Below are 13,001 nucleotides of genomic sequence, written 5' to 3' on the forward strand. Positions count from 1 at the left end.
CGCAAGTTTGTATGGGTCCGGGCGTGCGTGTGTGTACGTGGTGGACGTGGGTGCGTGTGTGTAAACATGCAAGTGCGGCCCAACCAATGACCCCAGGGAGCACCCAGAAAACAGCCTGCACACCGGAGAGTGCATTGGAAATTTCCTAAAAGCTCTAAGAGTTTGTAAATCAGAAGAATCCGAAAATCGTTTTAGCCAAGCCTCATTGCCCGGTGCCTCCTAGCCCCACCCACCAAAATAGGTGTCTCTGCGTCTGGTGTAGCGGCCCCCGCGGGTGGGTGAGGGTCGCCAGTGGTGAAATTCACAAGAGGGCATGCGGAGTCTATTTCTGGGGCCCCATGTGTGCAGAATGAACCCCCGGGGCCTGGGCGTTCGCGCGCGCTCTGGAGCGGTGTGTGAGGTCTGGCTCGGGGGCGCTCGGCTCTGCTCCCAGTCGTGCGCGTGTGTGTGAGTGTGTGCGGGTGCTGGGTGCTGGGGGCCGGGTTGTGTGCTCACGCACTCCAGGCTGCGCCCAGAGCTCAGCCGCCGGGCTGGAAAAAAAGAGTAGGCAAGTGCGGGGTCTGCAGGCCGCGGAAGGGGGGGGGGGGCGGCGATTCGGCTCAGATGAGTCCCCCCCTCCGCCCCGGCCAGAAGCACCTCAAACCTCGCTGCAGGGTTGGAAGTGTCTGGGTTCGTTGTGGCGCCAATGGAGAAGGGAGCAGGTTGAACAATCGAGTGGGCGCGCCAGGACTCCCCGGCTCCGGGCGGGGAGAGGAGAGGGAGCCCCGATTCTGCGCAGGGAGGGGGCGGGGCTGGGGCCCCTAGAACGAGGAGGCGGGGGTAGCTACCGGTATGGGAAGCGGTCACCCCAGAGAGGCGAGATTTCGTTGAGACTGCACATTAATTGGAGATATCTTATTAATTCCAGAGTCTTATGACTATAAATGGCGATTCTCTACCAAGGTGTCTATATTAAAAAAAAAATCAATCCGTGTCATCCCCCACGTCAGGCCTGCTCGTGGGCGTGAGGCTGTACTTCCTCCGCCCCCTCCTAATGGAGTGAACCATTCCCAGCTCTACCTCCCCCCCCCCCCACACACACACACACACACGAGCCTCTCACTCTCTCGCTCTCTTTCTGTCTCTTCCTCGCTCCCTCTCTTTCTCTCCTCCCTCTGCCTTCCCAGTGCATAAAGTCTCTGTCGCTCCCGGAACTTGTTGGCAATGCCTATTTTTCAGCTTTCCCCCGCGTTCTCTAAACTAACTATTTAAAGGTCTGCGGTCGCAAATGGTTTGACTAAACGTAGGATGGGACTTAAGTTGAACGGCAGATATATTTCACTGATCCTCGCGGTGCAAATAGGTAAGTGGCCGCCCTGTCCGGCGTGGTAGGCGACCGGAGATTGCCAGCCCCGGAGGCGCCTAAGGGGACTTGCTGGCCCGCGTCTGCCGCTGGATGCAGAAAACCCTGCAGAAACCCAGGGTCGGGGTATTAGCTGTTTGGGACTCAGGAGTCCTGGTTTGGTTTTGCTAAAGTAAGGGACTTGAAGTATGTGCGGCAGACTATTTTTCAAAGAGGATTTCTCCTTGCTTTCCAAAGCGCAGATCCATTTTTGCTACCCTCTCCCGGGTTAAAGCAGGGTCGGAGCGCTCTTAGCGTGTGGCCCCCATATACTGTAAGGTACTATTCTGAGGGGTCGAAAGGTGAATGCAGAAATAAGATGGCTAGGCATCTAGGTCTGAAAAGTTTACGTGCAGAAAGCAAAGATATTCCAAGGCTGCCCTCAAACTGCAGCATTTAGAACTTTGTCCTTCCCCCCCTCCCCCCCCCCCATATCCTAGCTGCAGCGTTTGCTCCGGGCACCGCAGACTCCGACGAGGAGGATAAATCAGCCAAATATGCACCGATATACTTTTTCAGGGTCATGTGTTTGTGTGTGTGACTTTATATACAAGCGTCTCTAACATTGCTATGCAGAAAAGGGTTTTACATGTTTACAATATGTAGGTTCGTGTGTTTGTTATTTTTGTTTGCGGCGGTTTTATGGAAGGATTGATTTAGTCCCCCATTTTATGTTAAGGAATGTTGAGTCTCAGTTGCACTGTAAGAAAGCTTTCTTAAAGTTCATATTTCTCCAACCAAAATGCAAATGTTGTAAGTGCTAGAGAATCCGCTTGTCTGATGTCGGATGGGAACATTAATTAATGTAGCCAAAAAGTGAAAGGAAAGCAGCTTATTAATAGAATGGACAAGAGAAAAAATAGAAACTCTCCAATGGGTTTTCTGGAGATGGAAGGAACTGCTATCATGTCAGGCTGTAGAATTCTTCATAGGCAAATCTTGCAGTAGCTCAGGGGTGCGTTAGGGAATTTGTGTGGGACAAGAGAAGGAATGCTTAATGGCTTTTCTTCGTAAGAAATGTAGAAGAATCAGGGTTCCCAGAACATTAAAATTGATTCTTCCCATCGGGGTCTATATGCATTTGACATGATTCTGAAATTCTGATTTTAGAGGATTTTTGTCATTTTGCAGAAACTGGGATTTTTGCATAGCAAGGACCATGCACCGGGATGTTGGCTTTTCCTTTAATTTTAGGAAATGACTTAATGCTTTGCATCTGGTGGTTTTGCGCCTCTGACATTAGTTCAAAGAGCTGCAACAACCCTAGGACACAGATCCCAAGGGCAGCAAATTCTTAAAGTGCTGGAAATAAGAGACTGTGGCATTTTGCAGTTAGCCTGCAAACGTTTATAGATCAGGAAACAGCTACAGTTTTAAGACGGGGGTTTCACCTGGACGACGTCCGGGGGCTCTGCTTTCCTTGTGGGTCAGAATAGAAGATAATGAAGCAGTGATTGTAGAAGGGATGCATTTGATGAACCTCAGCCTGAAAATGACCAAAATATTGGCAGTGGGATTGCAATGTATATGTTCCCAAATGTCTACTCTTTTTTTTTTACATCAGAGCCTCAGTCTTTATTAATTCATGGATGGAAGCTGTCCCAAATCACTGACATTTGGCAAGAAAAGTGGGGGGTGGGGAGGGGCGGGGAAGTAGAAGATGGTGAACGAATGAAGAGGCGCCGGGAGGAAGTTTGGAATGAATGAAAGAGGTCCAGCGAATGAATGAGCAACTGAAAACCGCACTGGATAGGGATGTTAGAGAGAACAGAGGAGCTGAGGTCGACTGCCTTGGGGGTGACAGAAACCGGGAACAGAAAGAACTGAGAACTCCGCTTGTGCAGAGACTTGCGCCGGCAACCTCTGTCCCGCGCTTTGCTTCCGGCTTTCCAGTGAAAGCTAGATCTCTAGAAGCCACAATTGCGAAACACAGAAATGTTCCTGAATTCGTATTTTACACACGCTCACACACATGCGCGCTGCGGGATCTGCCCCAGCAATGCCTGAGACAACAAGGTGAGGGGAGCGCTTCCTGCCCACAGAAAGCCCTAACAGTTCTTTTTAAATCGTTATGGCATCCTTTCGGACACCAAATGTTGGGGCTTGAGAGACTAGGTTGCATTTTGTTTCCTTCCCGCAAAGGCATGTTTGTAACATACATTATAGAGAAAGCTGTGTAGGGTTTCTTTCATCGTGACCGAGCTACATTAGAACAAATATTCATTTATTCATAAGACGCGATGTCAGTGTTTAAAATTTTGCTTTTATTATAGTGCCGGGTTTTTTTTTTTTAAATAGGTGTGAAGGAAGCTAGGTTTATGAAAGGTTATGGTTCTGCCCCTGCCGAGGTGGAAGTTAACCTCCGTCCCTTCCGCAGCGCTTCCCGTTCCGGATTAGAAAGCACTAGTCCCGCCTAGCTCTTCCTGCGGCAATCTGCCGACTCACAGCTCCTTGAGGCTGCGTCTGGTTGGGTCACCTTCCCCCTGGTCTGCAGTAGCCTGGCGTTCAGAGACGGTGGCTGAGGGGGTGCTGAGTGTTCCACCCATCCAGGAGGCTTTCAACGGGGATGGCGGCACAGGAGGCCTGTACCCAAATCCCCTAGAGCCTAAGGCCCGTTTCCCTACTAGGATTCACCCTTCCCCGCCCCAACAGCGGAAATGGGATACTCTCTCTAGTCCTTCTGGTACCCCAGGTATTTGACCCTTTTTGCCCGCTGTTTTGTTGGGGGCCGAGCCCCCAACCCGGTCGTTTGCCACCGGGTGGGAAGAAATGGTTATGGGGCCGCGCTAGGCGGCCTGGAAACTTAGTAGCTCTCAATTTCAGCGCTTCAGATTTGGTTGACTTGAGTTTGGGAGCTAGGGCCCTAGAGTGTCCTGGAATTTTCCCTTCTCTCTCCTTCTGCCTCTGGCCCAGCTTCTACCTACTTCAACTCCCCCGCCCCCACTAGAAGCCAGAGTGCTAGGCGGCAGCCTACCGGGCGCCTAGCAAGCTGGCTGCAACCTTGAGAGGAAAGATCTGCTCTCCTGAGTGTTTCCAGGGACATTAAAGGGGAGTGTAGAGGTGAGACGTGCAGAGAAGGAAAGGGAAAGATGCCACACAGGCGCGCGCACACGAACGCACACACCAGGCTCCTGGCATTGACTGTGGTCACTGGTACAGATATATCTGTTGCACACACACACACACACACACACCAGCTACTGAGACCAATACTTATCCCTTTAGGGCCCTGGACATTTAAACTGCCGTGCTTTAGAGTGGCAGAAAACTGTACACCTAAGGGTCTCACAAACAACAGACTTCATGTTGGGCAATCGGTTTTGAAATAAAAACATCCCTTCCCCGTAGCTGTTGCGATCTTCCAAAGACTTTATTCATTCATTCATTAAGCAATATTTGCTGTGTACCTGACAAAGACCCAGGTGCCTGATGGTTACCCTGGGGGTGTGGCTCTTGGTTTAGCAGCACAACCCCGGACTCCACACCTCTCTGACTTTTTTTTTTTTTTTGCCCCCCAGCACTCTGCTTCTCAGACCCCCTCTGTCACCACAAAAAATGGAAAATTGCACCGCGAGACGTGACAGGGAGGAAGTGTTGAGAGACAAGGAGGGAGTGAGGAAAAAAGAGTAATAAAGGAGATGAGGGAGGTGAGAAGAGGGGGCGATGAAAACAGAAAAAGAAATAGAGCTCAGTTAGGAGCGAGCTGGAGAAAATAAATGGACTCACCTCCCCGCCACCCATCTGTACCCACCCACGCCCGGATCCCTCCATCTGCACCAGAGGTGGGCCCAATGCAAATAGGTCATTCTGGGGCCACAGCGCTGAATTTTAAGAGACCACCCCAAGGAGCCACAGGGTCAGTAACGGGGCAGGGTGGTGGCGTGGCGATGCTGACTGGTGTCCCTCCTCCCCACAGCTTACCTGGTGCAGGCCGTGAGAGCAGCGGGCAAGTGCGATGCGGTCTTTAAGGGCTTTTCAGACTGTTTGCTCAAACTGGGCGACAGCATGGCCAACTACCCGCAGGGCCTGGACGACAAGACGAACATCAAGACCGTGTGCACGTAAGTGTCCTCTCTGACCCGGGGTTTCCCTTTTGGGGGCGCTGCTGAGGTCAGAGTTCCATGCTACTCTCCACCCCCTGTTCTCTGTCCTACCCCCTCCTTTTCTGTGCTCAACATTCTACTAGTGAAATCTGTGACTTTCTGCCTTCTGGCCAAGGCTGCTAACAAGCCCTCTGGCCCTGAGGCCCAAGTCTCTGGTTTAGAATTTGCACTGTTTAAGGGAACTCCATGGCCTGAGGTCGGCTAGAGAAGAGAATTCTCCCACTAGCCTAAGTTTTCCAGTTTTATGGGCCTGTACCCAACAGGCATGGACCCAGGGCTAGTGACAGAGTGTCTTTTTAGGGGTTTCTCATTCAACAAAAAAATCTCCACTTTGAGATAATCTCTAATCTGTCTTCTTCTGAACAGTTGACTCCGGTTTAAGAAAAGTTGGTGGTAATACAGATTTACCTAAAAGAGAAGCCACCACCCCCACCCTGCAAAAATACACCAAGAAAATGCAAGTGCAGGAAAGAACCACAGGTCTCCCTGTTTCCTAGAGAAAGCCTGAAATAATATTGTGTGTCAATGACTTTGGGGTTTGGCAGGTTTTGCTAAGTTTGTGGCCCTATTCCAGGTTTGGAGTAGCTACCCTCCTTGCTACCTTTCCGTTTTCCACATCTATATGATCTCCCCAGACCGGGCAGCTGCAGGGCCAGGGGGAAAGAGGCCTTCATTGCCAGCTTCAGTGGTTGACTAGAAAGCCTGCAGCTGGAGTAAAGGGGCGTCTAGCAGAGCCCTGCTGTGTGGACCTCCACATCCTAACTGCTACAGGTCTCAGAAATGCCCTCATCTTTGTATTCCACCCTCTCACAAAACGGCCTTGCAATAAAGCTAAGGCAAGAAGCATTCTTTGTTCCCAGAGGTTGAATTTCCCATAGCTATGCCCATTTCCCATAGCATGTGTGTGGCTCTTCTCTTCCTAAATAGGGGAGAGGTGTATTCATTTAAGCAATGACCAAATTGGGGGGAGGGGAGGTAGTCTATCTTGCTATAAACCTTCTAAGTACCTCAGCACTCACTAGCAACTCCAACAAGAAAGTGGCTGGTACCCCTCCATCATAAAATGGAAAAGATGTATTTAATCCCAAACATTTATTTAAAAAAAATGAATCAGAAAAGTAGGAGAGGTTCACATACTCCAGAACCTCCAGCATGTTTGCTAAAACATGGTATATTCCTAGTCACTTTAAATTTTTTTTGGCAGGACTAAAGTCCTGCAAAACATGGACAAGAGAAGGGTTGTCCCTGAGGTTGCAGGCAGCTGGATCCAATACCCACTATGTTAATTATGCCCAATTGCTCAGCAAGTAGGTGAAACTCACCTCTCCCAGCCCCAGGTGAATGAATGTTTGCTCTTCTCCACACCCCACATCTCAGAAGTGGTCTGTCCCTTTGTGGGATCCCCCCCAAAAAGGAGCAATTTATTACAAATTGTGGAACCTGAAAGTCCTGTGCTCAGGTCCCTAAAAGGTCCGTAGAAGGCAGTCTAAGTTCCAATAACTCCAACAAGAATTTATAACTCGCTATCAGCCAGAAGCCAGGTTTGAAGTGGAAGCAAAGGTTAAGCTTGACTTCAACAAGCTTACAGTCCCCGACGCGCGAACAAAAAGGAAAGAGCTGAGAAAAATGCAGCCACACTGCTAAGGGTGGTTGCTGACCCAGGTGAGCTCTGGGTCTGGGCGCAGTGGGAGCCAGACGCGTAAATCGACCCACCTCCGAAAGGAGACAGAGCCTTAGAAATCGATCACGGCTTGAGATTATATTTAGTTTCGGGATCTATTTTGGGTTTCCAGAAGAAAAAGGGACAATTAAAAAAGAGAGAGACAGGTTGGATGAAGGTTGTGGGGGCGGGGCTGAAACTGAGCCGTGGAGGGGGGTGGGGAGAGCTTGAGTTCCTTCTGAGCTGATTTGGGAACCGACCCGGGGTGGAGGATCCGGAGCCGGGTCAGGGAGGGAACAGCCTAGGTGTCCATCGTGCCCGCTTTAGGGAAGTGGGTGCTACAACCTGGGGGGTGGGGGTGGGACCGAAACTCCTGGTATCCAAACCTTTGAAAAAGGCTAGGGAGGAGGTTAGAGGAAGCACCCAGCTCACAGACCAAGAGCACAGGGGTTTGTAAGAGCTGGACCACTCACCGACTGGGTTCCCCAGACGCCTCTGGAGCTCCAGGACTGTTCAAAGGCGGGATGACCTCGGGGGACCGAAGCGAGTGGGGAGAGCAGAAAAGAAGAGAGGGAAAACAGGGGGAAGGAAAAAAGAAAGAAAGGGGAAATGAGGAGAAACTGGAAACAAAAGGAAGGTGTGGGGGCTGGGTGAAGCGGGAGAAGGAGGGAGAAGGCGAGGGGGACAACGGCTAGGAGAGGTGGAAACAGAAGGGGCGAGGAGGGAGGAGAGTGTGAGGAGCCTGGAGGGGAGGGCCTGGCTCAGAGCAAGTCACCCATCTTGCGAGCTAAGAGGCATTAATGGGCCGCAGCTTGCAGGGCTTAGTGCTGTTTTCTTAGCTTTCCCGGAGGAGGGTGAGCAATCTGCACAGGCCATGGTGCCAGCGCCACACAGCGGGTGCGACCCGGCTCCTGGCTGTCAGGTCCCCTCTTGGCACCGGACTAGGGAAATCAGACTGGGAAAGGAAAGCCCCACACTCTTGGACCTGGTTTCTGGAACGAGACAAAGATCTGGGGGTTTGCTACCTAGTGAGAAATAGGTCCAGGAAAGGGGAGCGGGGGAGGGAGTGGGTGAAAGAGGCTCCCTGGGAGATTGGCAAGGGCGCAGTCACCCGCGGCGCAGATCTGGGGTCCTCCAGCGCCCAAAATGATCCTGCTTCTTCTGCTTTTGTTCCGTTCCTCTCCAGATACTGGGAGGATTTCCACAGCTGCACGGTCACAGCTCTTACGGATTGCCAGGAAGGGGCGAAAGATATGTGGGATAAACTGAGAAAAGAATCGAAAAACCTCAACATCCAAGGCAGCTTATTCGAACTCTGCGGCAGCGGCAACGGGGCGGCGGGGTCCCTGCTCCCGGCGCTCTCCGTACTCCTGGTGTCTCTCTCGGCAGCTTTAGCGACCTGGTTTTCCTTCTGAGCGAGGGACCAGGTTCCCCCCACCCCCGCCCCCCCGGCGCACCCACCCACACTCACTCCATGCTCCCGGAAATCGAGAGGAAGAGCCATTCGTTCTCTGAGGACGTTGTGATTCTCTGTGATGTTGAAAACACTCATATGGGATTGTGGGAAATTCTGTTTCTCTTTTTTTTATTTTGTTTGATTCCTTGTATTTTTATTTGCCAAATGTTACCGATCAGTGAGCGAGCAAGCACAGCCAAAACCGGACCTCAGCTTTAGTCCGTCTTCACACACACAAAAAAGAAAACGGCAAACTCACCCCCATTTTTAAATTTTATTTTTTATTTTTTTGGCAAAAGAATCTCAGGAATGGCCCTGGGCCACCTACTATATTAATCATGTTGATAACATGAAGAATGATGGGCTCCTCCTAATAGGGAAGCGAGGAGAGGAGAAGGCCAGGGGGAAGGAATAGCAAGAAGAGCAGTGTCCACGTGGGAAGCATCTGGCGAACACTCACACTCACGTCTTTCTTCCACAGTACCTTGTTTTGATCATTTCCACTGCACATTTCTCCTCCAGGAAAAGCAAAAATACACGGTGTGGGCTTTTTGCATCTTAAGGCTAAGAGCGAGCTGAAAGCAGGCGGGGTGGAGTGGGAAAGGTGGTCAAAGGATCTGCTCAGGTCACTGAGGGGCTGGCTTCACCTACTGTCGATGCATCTTTCAGGTCCACCGCCTTTGTGTTCCCTCCTCTCTCTTGTTTTAGCTGTTCCACATACAGTAATACCTGAATATCCAACGGTATAGATCACAAGGGGGTAATCAATGTTAAATCTAAAACATAGTTAAAAAAAAGATTTTGACATAAAAGAGCCTTGATTTTAAAAAAAGAGAGAGATGTAATTTAAAAAGTTTATTATAAATTAAATTCAGCAAAAATTTGCTACAAAGTATAGAGAAGTATAAAATAAAAGTTATTGTTTGAAATGGGGGCGTCGTTTTATTTTTCCTCGGCCGAGTTTCCAGAATACCTAGAGAAACACATGGGTGCTAGGTGATAAATTCACCTGTTCACCAAAGGGGTCGAATGACCTGCTGTCTTCACGGGGACCTCAACAGGACACTTGACTGTGTCTTCCAGTTTAGGCTTATCTTTGAAATAAAAAAAAAATACTCAAAAAGAAAAATGTCGTTTTCAAATTAGAGGCCTTTTCCTACGTGTGCACTGTAGGATTTCACAGGCAGATACAACGCCCGCGGTCAGCCCGCCGCCCAGGTCCTAGGTGGGCCTGAGCTGTAACCCTTGGGCCAGGCCCTAACCGCCACACGCCTCTTCCTCTGCGGTGGCTAGAGAGGCAGCCTGCAAAGGAACCGCCATTAAGGGCTCTGCAGAGGGACAGAGAGGCTGCGTTCCCAGGCGGGGATCAGGCGAATCCTTTCATAATTAATAAGACAGCTCAGCTAAAATGGTGAGGAGACGGGGCCCTATTGATCTGCCAGTCGATCTACTTCCACCCCTCCTATTTATAGGCTCCTCATGGCTTTACAGATTAGTAAACCGCCGCAGTGGAGACCCGGGTCCAGGGTCTGCATACGTGGTGTAGACTGGGGAAGGAGAACTACACATAGGCTATTGGGTTCATTGAAATCAAAATCTGCTTTCACTGTAGGTAAGGATGGGAGGGAGTTCGTGGGTACTCCCTAGGGTACGTGGAGGGGCGGGGGAAGGATGAAGCCTGATCCCGGTGCTGAAGCAGGCTCCCACACCCACAGCCCGCAGCGGGGAGGGTGTGCCAAAGCTCTGAAATGCAATGTGTAAACAATCGCTAGTGTAACAGTTCATAAATCAAACCCAGTGGGTCGCAGCCCAATCTGCATTCCCCCCACGGATTGAATTCCAGCAACACATGCGTCCTTGCGCCCCGAGCGCTGGAAGCTGCACGGATTCTTAATGGCAGCATACATTATGGGCTCTGGTTCACGCACGCGCCTCGCGGGGCCACTCTGGGGAACAGTTCCACATGCTTCCCACTCCCAGCCCCTCCTCCCCACCTCGACCTGGATCTCAGCCCAAACCAAAGGAGATCCCGCTGCCTGGGCTGGGGTGCTAGCCCGCGCCGGATCGCTCATTATTTTAGAAAACAGTTGGAATTTCTTCATAATTTCATTCCGATGGCATTTTCAAAAAGTCTAAGTATACAGATGACCAACCTAAGCACAACCGCTAGAATTTAAATGAAAACATCTAAGCCTGTCGCAAATACCAATCCGTTTAATGGGGTGAGGGTACAAAGAGAAAAAAGAGGGTCTCTGCGTTTCTGTCTTTTTGTCAGGATGACTTGCTGACCACGATTCTTTTTTCTTTGTGAATCGGGACGATCCAATGCCCACCACTGAGCTCCTAGCGTGTGGAAATGAACCCTGCTTCCTGTTCTCTGCGGGCTTTTGAGGGAAAAGCAGACTGGCGGACCACTGCCGTCGTCCCCTCCCCCAACCCCACCCGCGGCAAGCTTCCGACTAGATCCACCTCCTAGAAGACCTAAGTAGGCGAGGCTGTGGGAGGAGACAGAAGGGATGGGGGGGGGCGGCCTGGGGCGGGCTGATTTGTTCTCCCAAGAGAGTTCCTTTCCAGGAACCCCTTTCTCTGAGTGAGGTTCCAACTGCTCCCCAGGTGGAACTGCTCTAGAAGGAGGGCTCCCCAACACTAATCCCTCTGGCGCACCTACTCCAAGCGGTCCCCCGGGAGACAGGAAACACCGGCTTACTGTTTAAAGCCGTCTTACCCGGTCAGGGGACCACCACGCTCATGTGCTCTAGGAGAGATCTCTAGGAAACTCAGATTTCTGGATCTGTCTTCTCACGGAACGTTTCTTTTGTTTATGATCGCTTAGATTATTATCGTGCCGTCTCCAACTATCAAGTGCTGTTTAATCACGTTGGCTGGTGTCACCGTTTTTTAAGCAGCAAGGCAGAGGTCCCAGTTGCCAGTTCTGGAAGGTGGTGTATGTATCTAGGGTGGGTCTCTCCTAACGCTGTGGTGAAGTGGACCGAGTGGGCACCAAGTTCAGCACACCGACCTCCTCTAGGCTTGACCTGCGAGCATCCTCATAGGCTCTCCACTCGGTCCACCGCTGGTCCGTCTTTTCCAGCACTTGAATCCATCCTTGGCAAAGTAGATTCAAGACAAGCTAGTTCTCAGAGCATCAACTCCGTGTGAAAATGTGAGAAAGGCCTCAGTCAGGAATTTGAGGGCTTGGTGGGAGGAAGAACAAATGAGAAGGAGATAGGCCGGCGAAAGACACCCTGTGGAAACCTCTGGAAAGGTGGGGAAGGCAGATACAGAAAGTGAGGGTAACGGAGAGGAGGGAGCGATTTGTGAAATAAGGAAGAGCATGATAGGGGAAATTAGAAGCAAGAGAAATAAAGCCTGCACCGGAGAAAAGGAGGCCGAGGTGAAAACCTTCGCTTTCACTTAGGACTCTCAGGGAAGCCAATGTTACAAGTGACCACATATACTTTCTTCCTGCGAATCCAGAGAGCTTTTCCTTTACTGCGATTAAAAAGATTTTTCACTTCGGATGGCTAGGGTACAGATGCCCGCTGCATCTTGGCTCTGAAGTGCCCCTCCCAGAACCCACAGCCTGAACCTGCAATCTTGGACTCTGATCTCCTGGAAAGTAAGCAAAGCGTTTCCCCGTTTTCCCTTTCCCGATTGCCCCTTAAATCCCTACAGAGGCTTCTGGGAAGGTCTTCCAAGATCCCCTGCGTCCCTTCACACCCATTTCGCCATATGCCAGGTTCCCCACTCTGGTGTTGCCCCTCCCGATCTAGTCTAGGACGGGTTGGGTTTCTGGAACACCGTCAGCGCTGTAGCCTGTGGGCCCTCAAGGGAAAGACTGAGGTGTTCACTTCCTCTTGTTCCCTAACACCTACCACGGGGAATCCCCCATCCACGTCCGACTCTCCCTCATCCCTGGCATGGAACAAAGTGGTAACCACAGACAAAAAGGAAAAGAACGATGAGTTACTCAGCTTCGGGGGCTGAATAAAAGGCTCTCAAATTGCTCCTTCCCTGCAACCCAAGTGTCTTCATGTTCCTACATCATGGTGTCAGGCAATTTGTAATGCCCTATGGATCCGGATCTGGTCCCACTTCCCAAAGCAAACAGCCTGAACAAGGAGGTATGGTGTGTGTGTGTGTGTGTGTGTGTGTGTGTGTGTGTGTGTGTTCCGTCTCTCAGTACCCTTCCCCACACAGAGAAGGTTTTTCCGTCCTTCAGCTGTGTGTGTGTGGGGGGGGGGGGTGTTCCATTCAGATTTGTACCCTAGAAGGAAATAATCTTTAGCTTTGCTTCCAGGGACTTGGACTTCAGTATCCCCGGAGTGCTACTCTCAGTTACGACCCTAAGGCTGCTTCTCAGTCGTCTGAACACCAGCTGGGCACAGCCACACTCTGCCA

General features: G+C 50.9%; 1 protein-coding gene across 1 annotated transcript; it reads left to right on the forward strand.

Moving 5' to 3' along the window:
* The first annotated feature begins 1,067 nt into the window (after window positions 1-1,067).
* On the forward strand, window positions 1,068-9,529 carry Nrn1 (neuritin 1). Its single transcript, XM_041632584.1, has 3 exons — window positions 1,068-1,342; window positions 5,298-5,442; window positions 8,331-9,529. The coding sequence occupies exons 1-3, from the start codon at window positions 1,288-1,290 to the stop codon at window positions 8,557-8,559; spliced, it is 429 nt and encodes a 142-aa protein (XP_041488518.1). The 5' UTR covers window positions 1,068-1,287; the 3' UTR covers window positions 8,560-9,529.
* Window positions 9,530-13,001: the final 3,472 nt, after the last annotated feature.

The sequence above is a fragment of the Microtus oregoni genome, unplaced genomic scaffold (assembly GCF_018167655.1).
Source record: "Microtus oregoni isolate MIOR12 unplaced genomic scaffold, Mior012 000042F_ref0000377, whole genome shotgun sequence".
In the NCBI taxonomy this organism is placed as follows: domain Eukaryota; kingdom Metazoa; phylum Chordata; class Mammalia; order Rodentia; family Cricetidae; genus Microtus; species Microtus oregoni.

What these genes read in the sequence shown, in the direction of transcription:
- Nrn1 (XM_041632584.1), top strand. Translation starts at nt 1,288, where the DNA reads ATGGGACTTAAGTTGAACGGCAGATATATTTCACTGATCCTCGCGGTG. An exon ending in GATCCTCGCGGTGCAAATAG is followed by an intron (nt 1,343 to 5,297) that starts GTAAGTGGCCGC and finishes TCCTCCCCACAG; the next exon opens with CTTACCTGGTGCAGGCCGTG. An exon ending in AACATCAAGACCGTGTGCAC is followed by an intron (nt 5,443 to 8,330) that starts GTAAGTGTCCTC and finishes GTTCCTCTCCAG; the next exon opens with ATACTGGGAGGATTTCCACA.